Source organism: Salvelinus sp. IW2-2015, linkage group LG31 (assembly GCF_002910315.2).
Source record: "Salvelinus sp. IW2-2015 linkage group LG31, ASM291031v2, whole genome shotgun sequence".
Classification (NCBI taxonomy): Eukaryota; Metazoa; Chordata; class Actinopteri; order Salmoniformes; family Salmonidae; genus Salvelinus; species Salvelinus sp. IW2-2015.
The window spans coordinates 7,520,296-7,538,169 of NC_036870.1; the positions used below are offsets into that span (position 1 = coordinate 7,520,296).

The window sequence follows — 17,874 nt, forward strand, 5'->3', positions numbered from 1 at the left end:
AGAATTCCGAACATGGGCTGTTCTTACAGTATTCTCCCTGTACACCAAGTCAGAACCGTAGGATAAATAAAGGGGGCATATAAGCAGGCAATGAAATCCCTTACAATATTCAATGATTACATTTATCTTAAACAGGCTATAGGCTACATATGTACCACCAAGTCAGAACAGTAAGTTATGAGGGAGGAAAATACCAAATTATTAGGGTGGCACATCGGCAACTAACAGCTTACTACACAACATACACTTAGAATTACTTTCTTAGCTACAGTATACATATCTCCCTGGCATATTACATAATTTATGCAGCAGCATACAAGACATTTTTGGACTCACCTTGCTGTGCTCACTTGAACAGGAAGGTGGCGCGGCGGTCCTTTGTAGGCACATTTTGGTTCCAAAGTCTGGCATTCTCTAGATTTATGGTGCTTTCAAGACAACTGGGAACTRGGAAAAAAACAAGGTCGAATCATGATGACGTCAGTGATCTTAAGGTCGGAGCTCTAGAAAGATGCTTGAGTTCCCGACTTGCAATTCCGAGTTGGATGATCGTTCAAAACTTATTTTCCCAGTCTGAGCTAGTTTTTTCCCCCAGAGTTCCCAGTTGTCTTGAACTCAATGAAGTCAGATTTCCCAGTTACGAGTTAAGTTGAGTACAAATCATGCTTCATTGACAGCATGACCAATGTTGAATGTTTATCCTTTTAAACTTGGAAAAGAGACCATTAAACCCAGACTTGGGACCACACAGTCACTCCACTGAATAGCAGGCTAGTGATTGCTTTGCAACACTTGCAGTTAGCCACTGATTCCTTCCAAACCACTCATTGTTGAATTTGCAATTTCCTACTTGTTGTGTAACGTTTATGTCCAATGGCCGATGAGCACCGATACGTTTTATCTATAATTTCTCTTCCTATGACAAGGATTAAATAGCATTTACCAGTAGATTGTCGACTTGATTCGTGATGACGACTGCTACCTAAAATTTAGAAAGTATGATGATGACAGTCCAATCAAAGCTACTGTAGATTTGACGTCATTTTATCTGTGGCCAATGACCTTGAGACTTATTGGACGGGCACTTCTAATGTAACTCTGTCAGCACCCAAGGGGCTTGAATTTTCAAGTGTCCCCATGAGTGACAGAACACTGAGCTAGTCACGGCGCAACTAGAGAACATTACCAACCCCTAAGCTCCGTATTTTCCGCTGGCTGCCCCACCACCACAGAAAGCACTGAGCTAGGCTGAAACACCTGCATTTTGGAGCTGCCTTACTAAAGAAAGCAAAAAAGATACCAAGTTTGTATGTGGCTTTATTAACTCAATGATTATATGTATATATATATATATTATTATTTATTTATTTATTACATTGTTTGTACACTGATATGACACGTATTAATGTAAAAAATAACATGGAAAAGATGGCAAACCCCCCGTTTATTTATTTATTTATTTATTGCTAAAAAGGTGGGGCTCAAAATGACGGGTGGCCACTGTACACACCGCATATTTACACGTATAAACTGGATTCTACTGCTGTACGTACTGTATCATTCTTAGGATATGTTTTCGGTGTATATACACAGATTGCATTTGGATTACTGATACTGTTTTTTGGGGGGGGGTTGTTAATTGGATTCATTTAAATGTCTTTTTTCTTTTCTTTTTTATACATGTGTGCTTGTTTGACATGTTACTGCACTGTTAAGCTCCAGTAACACAAGCATTTCCCTGCACCCGCTGTAACATCTACTGCACCCGCTGTAACATCTACTGTACCCGCTGTAACATCTACTGTACCCGCTGTAACATCTACTGTACCCGCTGTAACATCTAAACTGTGCACACGACCAATAAACTTTCATTTGATTTTGAATATGGAGGAACAGTAAGATGTTCTTGTTCATGCGAGCTTTATTCCAGCCCAGCGCTAACACCTGCTTCATGATCATTGAATACCTTGAATACATCAAAAGCTTGCACACAGTACGGGCCCGTAATCAACCTTATTAAAATGGCTCCTCCTCAACCTCAAACCCCATGCACTGATTGGCCAGGACAAGTCAACAAGTAAGGAGAGAGAAGCAAAAAAGAGGAAAGAGCCACAGAGACATTGAAAGAGCGAGTGAACAACAAAAAAAGAGGGAGAGAAGAGGAAGCGACGTAAAGACTTGAGTGACTCCCAGCTGTGCATCGGTAAGGGCCGCTCTCTCGCCTCACTCAGAAGATGAAAGAGTCCACCTCTAAGCCAGTGTGAAGGGGAAACTTCCCCTAGTACTAAAGTTGCTCCAGCTCTTTGGTTGAAAGGAAGCGTGCCGGAGCTCAAATCGGCTTTGAGAAATTAATCCCTGTATTGTGGCTGGGGCATAAATAAACAGGGGACAGTGAGGGGACCTGGGAGTGTGCATGTGTGTACAGTGAGCTAAGGGACAACGGGGCTATTCTAGGTGAAAGTGTCCACGCACACTTGCTCACTGGGGAGGATAGACGTGTTGAGGCTTTTTTTTGTGTGTGTGTGTGTGTGTGTGTGTGTGAGTGAGTGAGTGAGAAAGTAAGTGGGAAAGCTATAGAAAGGGTATACGGTTAAAATGTAGGAAATGAGGCAGAGAAAAGGCTGAACAATCCTCCCGTGTACTCCTGGGAGAAAAGAGCAAGAACTTCACTTATTCCTAGAACACGCTCTTTATGCCGTTCACGGCTCTACGTCTTTCTCGCGCTCTTTAGCACAGGTACAGCATATAACAAACAGTCATTATGGCCTGTAATGCTCGGATCTGGCCTTGATATGATCATAAATCCCTCATTCACTCACGCTTCCTGATGGAAGAGACTTCATTATCACCAAATCCCCTCTCTCTCTCTCTCCATCTACTGAGAGGTGCACAAGTTCAGTCCCGCTAAATCACAGCTTTCCGTTGAGCTCAGATGAAACTGCGTGACCGCCATGTGGCTGGGAGCTCCCCTCCCTCTCCTTAGTTCTCGCTCTGTTTGTCTCAGCCTGACTGAAGACAGTCAGACAATCTTCACCTTGGATCTATGCTTGTGTAGTAGTTCTCTCTATCGCTTTATTTTCCCCGGTACARCCATCTGTCATTATCTCCATGCCTTTGTCACCATGTTTCATTTCTCCCGTCTGCCCTATCTCCCATTCATCCCTCTCTCCCAGTGCCAGGAAACAAGCAAAGACCCACCATTCCGCTCATTCTCTCTACTCTGTTTTTACCATCAAATGTACTTCCTCATCATTGGGTGATCTGTGTCTCATCCTGACAGATAGGAGATTTAAAGAAGGGCCATCCGACGGTGTTTTTGTGCTCAATCCCACTCAGTGAAACAGCAGTGGAGAAWGATGTTAAACTGACATGGATAATTTGACCTTTTGGTGTTCGGGATGGAGGGTATTTGTTTGATTGACAGGAGGGAGTTATGGCTGGGCTTAACTCCAGGGACAGAACACACCAGGGACAGCAACTGTTTTAGAAAGGGTCCATATAGCAGTAGGACACTGCCTCCTCATGGTGGAAATGTGGATTACTCACATTGCACACAAAATGTGTTCTGTACGCAATGTCTTGAACTGCCTACTGCATGCATTTAAACAACAAATACCAAATCTATAACCCTAACAAAGGGGTGGTGCAATATGGGTAATTGTTGTGCCAAAAGCCACACAGAAAGTTCCAGGGAAAGGTATGAGTAGTTATTTAAGCATTAATTTAGGAATTTATCTACTAATTTCAACATTTTGATCATGAACCATCTTGCAACCGAGCCTAAAACCTACCTACCATTATGCAATTTATATTGCTATGAATTGGGATGTTTCATCAGTTCCTGCTTTTGGTCTTATTTTTCTGTACAAGAGGATATCTGATGTTTTGGATTGTCACTCATCTACGTTTCAACTCCCCATTGAGTAACTTAATTTAACAATGGTTCCCGTATATTTAGTTTTGCATTCTACAAAGAACTGGTTGTTTCTTGAACATCTTCCTCGGATTTRCCCCCAACTAAAGTACCATTAAAATAAGTGCAGTGAGTTTGACAACGCGGCAGATTGAATCCCTGCTCTGGTGGTATAAGAGTTGTTTTGTTTTTTTAAAGCAGTCAGGCAAACCACACATTAATCAAGCTTCTACAAGCCCATATTTTTGTAACTCCGTGGCAGGGCTCCTTCTGCTGTGACCAGTGTGACAGCCAGAGTTAATGGAAACATCTGAAGCCATAGCTCATTGTCTACTGTACACTTAAAACATCCAAATACAATGCATCTCGTGGAACATAATCCTGTCAAACTGATACTTAGCGACAAATTGAATTCCAGGGGAACTTGATTTGCCTGGAGTCTACATGAATAATGCACAATCCAGAAACACAAATGAGCAGGTGTCTCAGGGAATCTAAGCAGGCAAACAGTATTGTCTAGTTGTCTGTGATTACAGCATGTTGAAGCGATGATGACAATGGGAAAACATGAAAAGGTGGTTGTATTTCTGTACTGTATCACCAGTACAACCCCAGGATCTTCATCTAGGCTACAAAGAACCACCCCAAACATCAAGCAGTGGTTCCCCAACTTCCACCACACAAATAAAAGACATTCACCAGAGAGAGTTGAAAGAGTTTACTTTGAGAAAAGTAAACAAAATGGCATATTTACATTAAAAACAAAAGTATTGTCAAATTTCACTGAATAAATCTAAAATGCATGGACCGCGAACATTTCCTCATCCACACGGTACAGTACAAGTTGAACTGGCACACCTCAACCACAAGAGGGCAGACAAAGTGTTATTGATGAGAAGAAAGCATGCAGCATATCCTTCGCTTTCACTCACAGGGCACACAAGTAACTTTCAAACATGTTAGACTATTTGAGGGGAAGTGTAGTTATGGTTTATCATTAAATCTTGACATTTTATATGGAAGACTGCATCCCTGAAAAATAGCCTGTTCCAAGTTTAGTCTCGCGTGCTTGGCATCCATTTTAAAACATTTAAACCATAACAATAAAGAGTGCTAAGATAACTACACAAAAGCAGACTTGACAGCTATTAACTATCTATTAAAAGAGAAATATACAGAGACATTTTTTGGGGGGGTGGGGTGGTTCTTGTACAAAAAAAAAGCCAGAAGGTGAAGAGGTCATTCGGAGGACTCACACAGTGTTGTGAGGCGGTTCTGTGGAGAGTGAAGTGAACGTGAGTTATGGTAACGGATACTGTTTACACAGGTTTGACAAAGATATCCACTTCAAAACTGCTCAATAAACATGATGGATGTGTTCTGAAAGAAGACAGGTGGAGGATTATAATAGATACCGCATTATAAAAACCATACAATGTGCAATTCACATTTCTATATAACAAAATGCATACCATTTACAGTACTGAAAGATGGCATGGCGTTATATTCAGGGTTGTCCTGAACAAAATGAGCACATACTGCGAGGAGAAGTTGCCATGAAAGATATACCTGAATACACACATAACTCCCGTTTGGGCCAACCAAAATGACAATGCTTTTCTCTAAAGTGCCTTGTGAAAGCTCAACATTCGCTCTTATTTTGACACGTAGCTAGTCATGTTGGCAGAAGAATAAGCTTTCAAATGGCACACCCCGATCCAGATATGTAAATGGACCGTTGATGTGCAAATGTAATCTTTACTGTACATCATTTGGAGATTTCTCCATAACCTGTTCGCTTTCAACTGCTATTACGGTTACGCATAATGCATCCCTTTTTCTTCTGTTAGAAGCATGACATATGGATATGGCCATATTGTATAGTTCTATTTGGTGAAGACCATACCTGAAGCAGACGGATGCTCCTCATGGCTGTCTCATCCAGCTGTCCCAGGTCCACAGTGTCCATCTGACTGGCCAGCAGCTGAATGCACTGGAACCAAAAATACTCAGGTCAGCAGAGGAACTTTATCTTAACACACAGGAAATGTGCCAATCAATCATGTCGACAAGTACTTAAAATTATTATTTTTTAAAGATATAGAAATTTTTAAAAAACACACGCCTTTAAATTAGTGGATTCGGCTATTTCAGCCACACCCGTTGCTGACAGGTGTATAAAACTGAGCACACAGCCATGCAATCTCCATAGACAAACATTGTCAGTAGAATGGCCTTCCTGAAGAGGTCAGTGACTTTCGACGTGGCTCCGTCATAGGATGCCACCTTTCCAACAAGTCAGTTTGTCAAATTTCTGCCCTGCTAGAGCTGTCCCGGTCAACTGTAGGTGCTGTTATTGTGAAGTGGAAACATCTAGGAGCAAAAACGGCTCAGCCACAAAGTGGTAGGCCACACAGCTCACAGAACGGGACCGCCGAGTGCTGAAGCGTGTAAAAATTGTCTGTCCTCAGTTGAAACACTCACTACAGAGTTCCAAACTGCCTCTGGAAGCAACGTCAGCACAAGAACAGTTCGCCGGGAGCTTCATGAAATGGGTTTCCATGGCCGAGCAACCGCACACAAGCCTAAGATCACAATGCGCAATGCCAAGRGTCGGCTGGAGTGGTGTAAAGCTCGCCCAACAACAGAGCTCGACCTCACTAATGCGCTTGAAACTCTCGACCCGCTCCACTACGCCCCGTCAATGTGAATGAGGGTGTGTTCGGACCTCCTTTTCCAGTAGTCCACGATCAGCTCCTTTGTCTTGCTCAAGTTGAGGGGGAGGTTGTTGTCCTGGCACCACACTGCTAGGTCTCTGACCTCCTCCCTATAGGCTGTATCCATCTTTTGCCAATATCAGTTATTTTTAAGTCTTGGTTCCAATAGTATTTTGTTTTTTTCCTTAGAGATTGTCAGTTGGATAGGTTCTCTGCAAGGTTTTGTATATCTTAACTAACATATGAGTATCTTTTTCTGACTCAAATAGGATTCCCTCAGCATTGTGCTGATGACAATTCTTTCAGGTTGAAATTTCATGATATAGAACTTAAGTTGCATATATTTGAAAATGTCTACATTGGTCAATCCAAAATAGTTTTTTTCTTGAATTGTGTCATGGAAATAATTGTACACATGTAACAAACAGTCAGAGGGGTTAGTGAGGGTATTTAGCCAAGTCAGATGGTCGTGCATACTGTCCAGTAAGGTAAGGATCAGTCTAAAAATGGAAGGCTGATTGATGGTAGTCTGCTTACCTCTCCATTACCCACAGGGACATTGATGACGATATCATTACCGCCTCCTGAGATGGGGGAGCCGTTGACCGAGATACTGTAAACCCTCTCCTTGTGGCGGGGTATCCTCACCGCTGGTGTCTTGGGAAGCCTGGGATATATGATGACAACAAGTCAAGCAGTGTCCACTAGCACAGTGGTACCCAATGTTGCTTTGAGGGCCTGTGTGTCCCCCAACTGGAACCTTTTACTAGGGGAAAGACTGTATAGACCGTTCTCTAACAACAACCAGGTTTAGGCAAAAATTGTCATGGACAAGCCGCAGAACATTACCTACTGCCACTTTACCTGGAGTCGAAGCGTGGTGTGATGAGAGGGGTAGGGCCCATGAGGGAACTGTCCAACATGTTCCTGGAAGGAGTGACCAGTGGCTTCCTACTGGACCTGAACACAAGTGGCAAATTAATATTAGCAAGTCATTTGCGTACATCCATAAAACACACACTAACACATGCTAAAATATTTGCAGATTCCGGCTGAAAGGGTGTTACTTTCTGATGGACGAGTTCCGCTTGCTGACTGACAGTGCTTTGCCTCTCTTCGACGTTGGAGGTTTCCTAGTTGATTTACCCTGAGAAATAGAGAAGAAATGGGCCATGAGGCAACAGCGCAAGTCTTCAGCTTGAGCTACACATGGCTTGGTACTAATAATGACTTGGGCTATAATTTGGAATAAAATGCAAAAAGCCTAAAAGAAAGGAGGCTATTGAGGACTACATTGAGTCTTTGAAACTAAACACACGGTAAGTCTCCCTAACCGTGCCAAAAAATTACAGCACTAACCTTCTTCCCTGTGGCCGTAATAGTGTTCTCCGCATCCTCTGAACTTGTTCTGGCTCCACCCCTTTTCAACGTTGCTGCAGAGAGGAGCAGAGTAACTTTAACATCCAGTGGGATTCAAAGGAGACACATAAGCTATAACAACTGGTATATAGCAAATACTTACCTTTTTTAACAGTCTTGGGGGGAATAGTATGGACTTCAGCCATAACGCTCTCCACTTGGGCAGCCTCCTCTACTTTCTGGAAGTAGACAAATAAGAGTGAAGAGCGACTCTGGCTGGGTGGCATTTTCTGTGGTGTCAAAGCCATGGCCTGACTTAAAACCAACAGTTTATGAAATATTCTATTTTAATTTAGAAAACCCACCTTGGCATCCTCCACTGGTGACACGGGTGACTTTGGTTTCTCTGACCCTGAAGGGATGAAGGAGAAGTGTCAGTTTGTCAGATAAAACATATCTCGAACCCACCTTTCGCCAAATAAAAATGTAATCATATTTTATGTCACATGCACCGAATACAACCGGTGTAGACCTTACCGTGAAATGCTTACTTAAGCCCTAAACCAACGATGCAGTTAAGAAAAATAAGTACAAATATTTACACATTTTTACCCCAAAAAAAGTCAGACAAAAAAAGTTACAATAAAATAAATAACGAGTGAGGCTATATACAGGGGGTACCGGAACAGAGTCAATGTACAGGTTAGTCGAGGTAATATGTACATGTAGGTAGAGGGGTAAATGCATAGATAAACAGCGAGTGGGGCAGCAGGTAGCCTAGTGGTTAGAGTTTTGGCCCAGTTACCGAAAAGTTGCTAGATCGAATCCCCAAGCTGACAAGGTAAAAATTTGTCGTTCTGCCCCTGAATAAGGCAGTTAAACCCACTGTTCCTAGGCCATCATTGTAAATACCATTGTTCTTAAATGACTTCTAGTTTATTTATTTTTTTATTAAATTAAAAAGCAGCAGCACAAAAGGGGAGGGGTCAATGCAAATAGTCCGGGTAGACATTTGATTAACTGTTCAAAAGTCWTATGGCTTGCGGGTAGAAGCTGTTGAGCCTTTGACCTAGACATGGCGCTCCGGTACCGCTTGCTGTGCGGTAGCTGAGAGAACAGTCAGGTGCATGCTTCTTCACTTAGTTAGCCAGCTAACTTACCACAATGCTCAAGCCAGTTCATCTGTCTCACTGTCTTTGGCAGCTTGATCACAGCCATGTTGTAGAAGTTGTCTGCATCTTTCAGGAGGCTGTTTGTCTTCTCCTTCAGCCTTTCAACTACGGTTTTAACTGCAAAGACAACGTGTGATTGGATAAGTTACACCAAAGTGAATTCACAAACGTTTCCTGTTCATATAACGTTAATGGCTAGCAGCCAACTTGCATCTKCATGTTCTTTGTCATCCATACCCTCACTGTCGAAATCTTCGAGAAAAGCCTCCAATTTGTCCAATTTGGGGTTTTTACGTTGTTTGGTTGTCCTCTTTGATCGTCCCATGACTCTGTACATTGGTAACGTACACTACATTAGTAATCGTGCTTGGGTTAGCAAAACAGGTAAAATGTTACTAGTAGTAGCACTAACTAGTTACTGTTAGCTAGCCCTTTTCCGGAAATGTTGTTAGCTAGGCTACATTAGCTAGCCATGCATCGCTAACGTTAGTAGTTAGCCAAATTGAAGCTACTCCGTTTAAAAGATTACTGTTTCACTTCAGATTTGAAATACATACAATGCAATGTTAATCTAAACATTGAGATTATTTGACAAATATAATTTCATTATGATTTACCTGGCGATGTTTTCTTTGTTCTAGTTAGCGAGTTATTCCTGCTGCTCCCTCTCTTTCCAGTTGGCGAAATTTTCAAATTTACACGCAGACGCAGAAAATGCCGGAGATCAGCCAATAAGGTTACGCTTTTGCTAGGCGTCATTATTTTACATATAATTTCGAAGAACGTCCATGTTTACGTCACTTGTCCTGAACGTAAACTAGGAGGCCTGCGTTATTGTCGCTTTACCAAGTATTGAAAAAAAAAAGTAAGCTTGGAGAACAATCAAGACATTATGGAATTCAGTGTTGGCTGAATGCAAGCCTTTAATGGTTTCACTTGGAAACCAAGTGAAACCATTAAAATAGAAGGGCGTTTCAAAAGACCCAAATCGCCTAAACCTCTCTTCACACCTTTCCTGATCTGCACCAGCGTCTTTCTTCACTTCAAGCTCCTATAGGCAGTGGACAAAATGTAAGATACATGGTAGCTCACTCCATAAACTCATGAAAGAGCTTGAAAACATTTTGTAACCACAGATGACCCTCTTATTTCTAACAGGTGTTATCTCCAGTCTGTGCGAGATGCTATCAGTAATCAGGTGTCTGGTGCGTTCCTGTTGTATAAGCAGAATATAGACACCCTTGCTACCTGCACCCAGAGATCTGCAGTCGCTCCATCCATCGCTGACATGTTGGAGTGGCTTCAGTTTCCTTTCTGTGTCACTGTATTAATGTACCATTACTAAGAATGCACAGTACATTGTCATTGTGAGCATGCCACTAGACTGCATACTGCCGAGGAAGGCTTGATGCTTAAACGCGTCACTTCAGTTTGTGGCATTATAAATCTTGAAATCTACCATTTGGTAAAGGTTGTCATATTGTTGATTTGTGTGAGAAAGACACTGTGGGCTGATGACCTCTCCCTTCTGGAAACTGCTTCCAAGAGATCTGGGTCCCTGAAAACAATCAGTGAAGAAGAGAGCATATCAAGTAAACCTATATATGGTGCTCTATTTTCCGTATATACAGTGCCTTCAAAAAGTATTCACACCCCTTGACTTTTTGCCGATTTTGTAGTTAAAGTGGGATTAAAATGGATTTAATTGTAGTTTTTGTCAACGATCTACACAAAATACTCTGTCAAAGTGGAAGACTTTATGAAAAATAAAACACTAATATATCTTGATTAGATAAGTATTCACATCCTGAGTCAATACAATGAATGAATTACATTTTATTTTCGTGCCAAATCGCCAATTGGTAACCCATCCCTTATGGGATTAATTGACACATWAACAAACATTACATTAATTCACTGTGGTAATTAAATGATCATTCTTCTTCCGGCGTTCTCTGCATTACGCATCACATAAAGAGTGAAAAAATACATAATAGTAAGTAAGGTCATCCAAACAATAATTACATCCCTAYAGCAGTAKAATAATACACATACATACAGTTGAAGTCAGAACTCTCACCATACACGCKTACCATCTCACTTCACAGGGTTCCCAGCCCATATCCTCTGTTATTTCAGGTATAGTTGCAAACTTGTGTACACCTCAAAAGTAACGTACTGCTCTGGTATGAACATGTTCATTTTTAAAATACCTCTTAGCAGCCCACACTCCTGCTGAATAGTCCAGAACAGGACACACACGTCTGATACAGTTTGGAGTACGTGGCATAACCAATATCTTWGAGTTTTTTTGTTTGTCCTATAAATCCCCAAAGAGCTCTACTTGCTGAGTCGGCCAGGGCAGATGTTCCATAWAGAAAGGTAATAGGTTCATCAATAAAAAGACCCAAATATTTATGAATGCTAGTAAACTTCAGAAAGTCTTCACCAAAACAAAACTGAAAAACACTTCTCTTAGTGGTGGTTTTCTAAAAGTCATTATCTGTGTTTTTGTCTGGMTAATCATTTACATCTCGCCCATCTTTTACACCAATTGACTGCACATAATAACATGTTCTGCAGGTCTTGTTCAGTTTCTGCCATCATAATAATATCATCAGCATATAAAAGGGTACTTAACATTTCATCATATCTTACTCCAATATTTAACTGTTTAGTTTATGTTGCCAAATCATTTATAAACAAAGCAGACAGTCGATGATAAGGTGTCTCCTTGTTTTACGCCCAAGGGTGTYGGAAACCAATCTGTATGYTATTCATTAACACGCACACAAGCAATTAGTACTTTGTAAAGAGACTGGATTGCTTGATAAAATTTCCCATCAACCCCTTGTCTTTAACAAACTATAGGCTAAAAGATCCCTATTTGCAAAATCAAAAGCTTTCTGGAAATCAATTAAACATGCAAAAGTAGGCTTCTCTTCATGTAATCTATTTATTGTACAGYCRGAGAAGATATGATCTATACAGGCTCTGGATTTACGAAAACCCTTTTGTTCTTCCACCAGAATGTTTTGGTCCTCCAYAAAATGTAATTAGCCTATTGTTGAGGATGGATGAATATAATTTATAAACCGTACTTAATAAACTTATGCCTCTATAGTTCAGTGGCACTCTAGGGTCATTTTTTTAAAGATTTGGGAATGGGATTCACTATAGACTTATACCAAGTGGATGGCATTATACTGTACTCAAAACACATTTGGAGCAAATCATATAGGACGTCAATTAATTTAGGGGATTTAAAAATCTCATCAGGCAGTTCATCAATACCAAACGCTTTCCCATTTTTTGCAGCGTCAATCACCTTCTTAACTTCTGCCACAGACAGCTCCTCATTTAAATACGGGTTGCATACAGTTGAAGTCGGAAGTTTACATACACTTAGGTTGGAGTCATTAAAACTCGTTTTTCAACCACTCCATGAATTTCCTGTTAACAAACTATAGTTTTGGCAAGTCGGTTAGGACATCTACTTTGTGCATGACACAAGTCATTTTTCCAACAATTGTTTACAGACAGATTATTTCACTTATAATTCACTGTATCACAATTCCAGTGGGTCAGAAGTTTACATACACTAAGTTGATGTGCCTTTAAACAGCTTGGAAAATTCCAGAAAAATTTGTCAGCCTTTAGAATTTCTGATAGGCTAATTGACATAATTGAGTCAATTGGAGGTTACCTGTGGAATGTATCATAAGGCGTACTTCAACATCATGCCTCTTTGCTTGACATCATGGGAAAATTAAAAGAAATCAGCCAAGACCTCAGAAAAAAATGGTAGACCTCAACAAGTTCTGGTTCATCCTTGGGAGCATCTGTACAAAACAATTGTACGCAAGTATAAACACCATGGGACCCAGCAGCCGTCACACCCTCATCCTAGAGATGAACGTACTTGGGTGCGAAAAGTGCAAATCAATCCCAGAACAACAAGCAAAGGACCTTGTGAGATGCTGGAGGAAACAGGTACAAAGTATCTATACCACAGAAAATGAGTCCTATATCGACATAACCAGAAGGCCGCTCAGCAAGGAAGAAGCCATTGCCCCAAACACGCCATAAAAAAAAGCCAGACTACGGTTTGCAACTTTACATGGGGACAAAGATATTTTGAGAAAAAGTCCTCTGGTCTTGAAACAAAAATTATAACCGTCTTGGCCATGTTATGTTTGGAGGAAAAAGTGGAGTCTTGCAAGCCGTAGAACACCTTCACACACGTGAAGCACGGGGGTGGCGCATCATGTTGTGGGGGTGCTTTGCTGCAGGAGGGATTGTTGCACTTCACAAAATTGATGCATCATAAGGAAGGAAAGATGAGTGATAATATTTGAAGCAACATCTCAAGACATCAGTCAGGAAGTTAAAGCTTTGGTCGCAAATGGGTCTTCCAAATGGCACAATGACCCCATGCATACTAAGAAGGACAACAAAGTCAAGGTATTGGAGTGGCACCAACAAAGCCTGACCCTCAATCCTATATGAAATGTGTGGGCAGAACTGAAAAAGCATGTGCGAGCAAGGAGGCCTGCAAACCTGATCAGTTACACCAGCTCTGTCAGGAGGAATGGGCCAAAATTCACCCAACTTATTGTGGGAAGCTTGTGGAAGGCTACCCAAACGTTTGACCCAAGTTAAACAGTTTTAAGGAATGCTATCAAATACTAGTTGAGTGTATGTAAACTTATATAAGAGGGTCTAATATTATATTTTCCAGTTTAGTTCTCAGAGAACATACAGTGGGGCAAAATAAGTATTTGATCAGCCACCAATTGTGCAAGTTCTCTCACAAAAAGATGAGAGAGGCCTGTAATTTTCATCATAGGTACACTTCAAACTATGACAGACAAACGAGAAAAAAAATCAGAAAATCACATTGTAGGATTTTTAATGAATTTATTTGCAAATTATGGTGGAAAAATATTTGTAATCAAAAAAGTTGTTCTCAATATTTGTTATATACCCTTTGTTGGCAATGACAGAGGTCAAACGTTTTCGTAAGTCTTAACAAGGTTTTTCACACACTGTTGCTGGTATTTGGCCCATTCTCCATGCAGATCTCCTCTAGAGCAGTGATGTTTTGGGGCTGTTGCTGGGCAACACGGACTTTCAACTCCTCCTCCAAATATTTTCTTATGGGTTGAGATCTGGAGACTGGCTAGGCCACTCCAGGACCTTGAAATGCTTCTTACGAAGCCACTCCTTCGTTGCCCGCGCGGTGTGTTTGGGATCATTGTCATGCTGAAAGACCCAGCAGCACGTTTCATCTTCAATGGCCTTGCTGAGTGAAGGGAGGTTTTCACTCAAAATCTCACGATACATGGCCCCATTCATTCTTTCCTTACACGGATCAGTCGTCCTGGTCCCTTTGCAGAAAAACAGCCCCAAGCATGAGTGTTTCCACCCCCATGCTTCACAGTAGGTATGGTGTTTCTTTGGATGCAACTCAGCATTCTTTGTCCGCAAACACGACGAGTTGAGTTTTTACCAAAAAGTTCTATTTTGGTTTCATCTGACCATATGACATTCTCCAATCTTTCTTGGATCATCCAAAGCTGCTCATCTAAGCAAACTTCAGACGGGCCTGGACATATACTGGCTTAAGCAGGGGGAAACGTCTTGCACTGCAGGATTTGAGTCCCTGGCGGCGTAGTGTGTGTTACTGATGGTAGGCCTTTGTTATTTGGTCCCAGCTCTCTGCAGGTCATTCACTAGGTCCCGCCGTGTGGTTCTGGGATTTTTGCTCACCGTTCTTGTGATCATTTTTGACCCACACGGGGTGAGATCTTGCGTGGAGCCCCAGATCGAGGGAGAATTATCAGTGGTCTTGTATGTCTTCCATTTCCTAATAATTGCTCCACAGTTGATTTCTTCAAACACATGCTTACCTATTGCAATGCAGTCTTCCCAGCCTGGTGCAGGTCTACAATTTTGTTTCTGGTGTCTTTTGACAGCTCTTTGGTCTTGGCCATAGTGGAGTTTGGAGTGTGACTGTTTGAGTGTGTGGACAGGTGTCTTTTATACTGATAACAAGTTCAAACAGGTGCCATTAATAGCAGTAACGAGTGGAGGACAGAGGAGCCTCTTAAAGAAGAAGTTACAGGTCTGTGAGAGCAGAAATGCTTGCTTGTTTGTAGGTGACCAAATACTTATTTTCCACCATAATTTGCAAATAAATTCATAAAAAATCCTACAATGTGATTTTCTGGATTTTCTTTTCTCATTTTGTCTGTCATAGTTGAAGTGTACCTATGATGAAAATTACAGGCCTCTCTCATCTTTTTAAGTGGGAGAACTTGCACAATTGGTGGCTGACTAAATACTTTTTTGCCCCACTGTATGTCTTTATAAATATCTTCCTCAAAATGTCACATTTTCGTTACCTGAGAACAAACTAGCAAACCCCGTCTCCCACTCCTTAAGTACCTGTGTAATATCAGAATTCAGCCCTCCCCCTGCTCTTCCATTGGAATTTTCTTATGTCGTTTTGGTCCTAACTTGTTTATTTGGCTCCAAAACGGTTGAGGATTTCTTGTCTGAATCTCCTCAAGGTGTAATAACTGCCCTCTCTGATATCTCCGTTTAAATAGGCGCAGTCTTTTATCAAACACATTCTGTTTTTTCTTAAATTCCTTCCTACACTGTTCCCTTGTATTCCTATCTTTACACTGTACAAATAAGTACTCAGCCTTGCGCATTACTGACCATAGATCCCTTAACTCATCATTCCAATACGGCTTGTTCGGCTTGTATTCTTCATTCACATTTTTCAGAATATATAATATCACAAAATGTTTCACATCTAAATCAAATGTTGTTTCTTGGCATCTTCCCAGAGTTTCGATGAGTTCCACTAGAGTTCTACATGCCATTTCAGAACATAGAAAGTCATTTGGCACATTTCTTTTCTTACATTTAGGCCTATGCGGGGTATGTATATTTTGCCCAGTGTGATGCACAGCGATACCTGGTTGAGAAAGTTCGTGGCCAACAGAATATATCATAAATAAAAGAGTGTTCAGGAAGTCTACTTTTTTCTCCAATTAAGTCAAAACATCCGTATTCTTCAACCATCTGTATAGGAGATAACACCTTAAATCCCAAACAAGTTTCTATTCTAGACAGTCGTATAGTCCACCACAGCTTTTCCTTTGCCAGATATGGATGTAAAGTTGTCTCTTAAAGGGTCATATCCTTCCATTAACGATACACATTTTAGAGTCACAAAGGAATTATTTTAGAGTCACAAAGGAATTCAACCTGTGATGGACTATCATTAATATCATTTATATAGTCATCTAACCTCCCAATTCGACTGTTAAGATCCCCACATATGTAAATAGCATCTGCTTCTGTATATAGGTATACTTGACTTAACAAATTACTATATAAATGACTATATCTACCCAATGTGGACTGTTCATGTGGCAAATAGCATGAAAACACAACAAAACAATCTGACTCCCTATGTTCAAAGCGCAAACCAATAATTCCTTCTATGGCTTTATCGATAATTTCAATTTTATATGCTTTCATCATATCAGACTTTACACATATTCCCTTTCACGTGAGTGTTCCTGGGTAATGATTTAACAAGCCATTTGCGAAAAAAGCACTGTCGTTGCACCAATGTACCTAACCATAAACATCAATGCCTTTCTTTAAAATCAATACACAAGTATATATTTTTAAACCTGCATATTTAGTTAATATTGCCTGCTAACATGAATTTCTTATAACTAGGGAAATTGTGTCATTTCTCTTGCGTTCCGTGTGTAACGGATGTGAAATGGCTAGCTAGTTAGCGGGTACGCGCTAGTAGCGTTTCAATCAGTTACGTCACTTGCTCTGAGACTTAAGTAGGGTTTCCCCTTGCTCTGCAAGGGCCGCGGCTTTTGTGGAGCGATGGGTAACGACGCTTCGTGGGTGACTGTTGTCGATGTGTGCAGAGGGTCCCTGGTTCGCGCCCGTGTCGGGGCGAGGGGACGGTTTAAAGTTATACTGTTACACGTGCAAGCAGTCAGGGTATATGCAGCAGTTTGGGCCGCTTGGCTCATTGCGAACTGTGTGAAGTCCATTTATTCCTAACAAAGGCCGTAATTAATTTGCCAGAATTGTACATAATTATGACATAACATTGAAGGTTGTACAAAGTAACAGCAATATTTAGACTTAGGGATGCCATTCGTTAGATAAAATACGGAACGGTTCCGTATTTCACTGAAAGAATAAACGTTTTGTTTTTTAAATTATAGTTTCCGGATTCTACCATTTTAATGACCWAAGGCTCGTATTTCTGTGTGTTATTATGTTACAATTAAGTCTATGATTTGATAGAGCAGTCTGACTGAGCGATGGTAGGAACCAGCAGGCTCGTAAGCATTCATTCAAACAGCACTTTCGTGCGTTTTGCCAGCAGCTCTTCGCAATGCTTCAAGCATTGAGCTGTTCATGACTTCAAGCCTATCAACTCTCGAGATTAGGCTGGTGTAACCGATGTGAAATGGCTAGCTAGTTAGCGGGGTGCGCGCTAATAGAGTTTCAAACATCACTCGCTCTGAGACTTGGAGTAGTTGTTCCCCTTGCTCTGCATAGGTAACGCTGCTTCGAGGGTGGCTGTTGTCAATGTGTTCCTGGTTCGAGCCCAGGTAGGGGCGAGGAGAGGGACGGAAGCTATACTGTTACACTG

The 17,874-nt window shown here is 41.2% G+C and overlaps 1 protein-coding gene across 1 annotated transcript; it reads right to left on the reverse strand.

Annotated features, from left to right (window-relative positions):
• Positions 1-4,616: 4,616 nt before the first annotated feature.
• Positions 4,617-9,902, reverse strand: cdca8 (cell division cycle associated 8). The gene is made up of 11 exons (XM_023976418.2): positions 9,779-9,902; positions 9,399-9,490; positions 9,150-9,278; positions 8,355-8,401; positions 8,153-8,228; positions 7,990-8,063; positions 7,698-7,777; positions 7,495-7,590; positions 7,168-7,297; positions 5,820-5,906; positions 4,617-5,188 (listed from the first exon to the last, which is right to left on the reverse strand). The coding sequence occupies exons 2-11, from the start codon at positions 9,484-9,486 to the stop codon at positions 5,153-5,155; spliced, it is 843 nt and encodes a 280-aa protein (XP_023832186.1). The 5' UTR covers positions 9,487-9,490; positions 9,779-9,902; the 3' UTR covers positions 4,617-5,152.
• Positions 9,903-17,874: the final 7,972 nt, after the last annotated feature.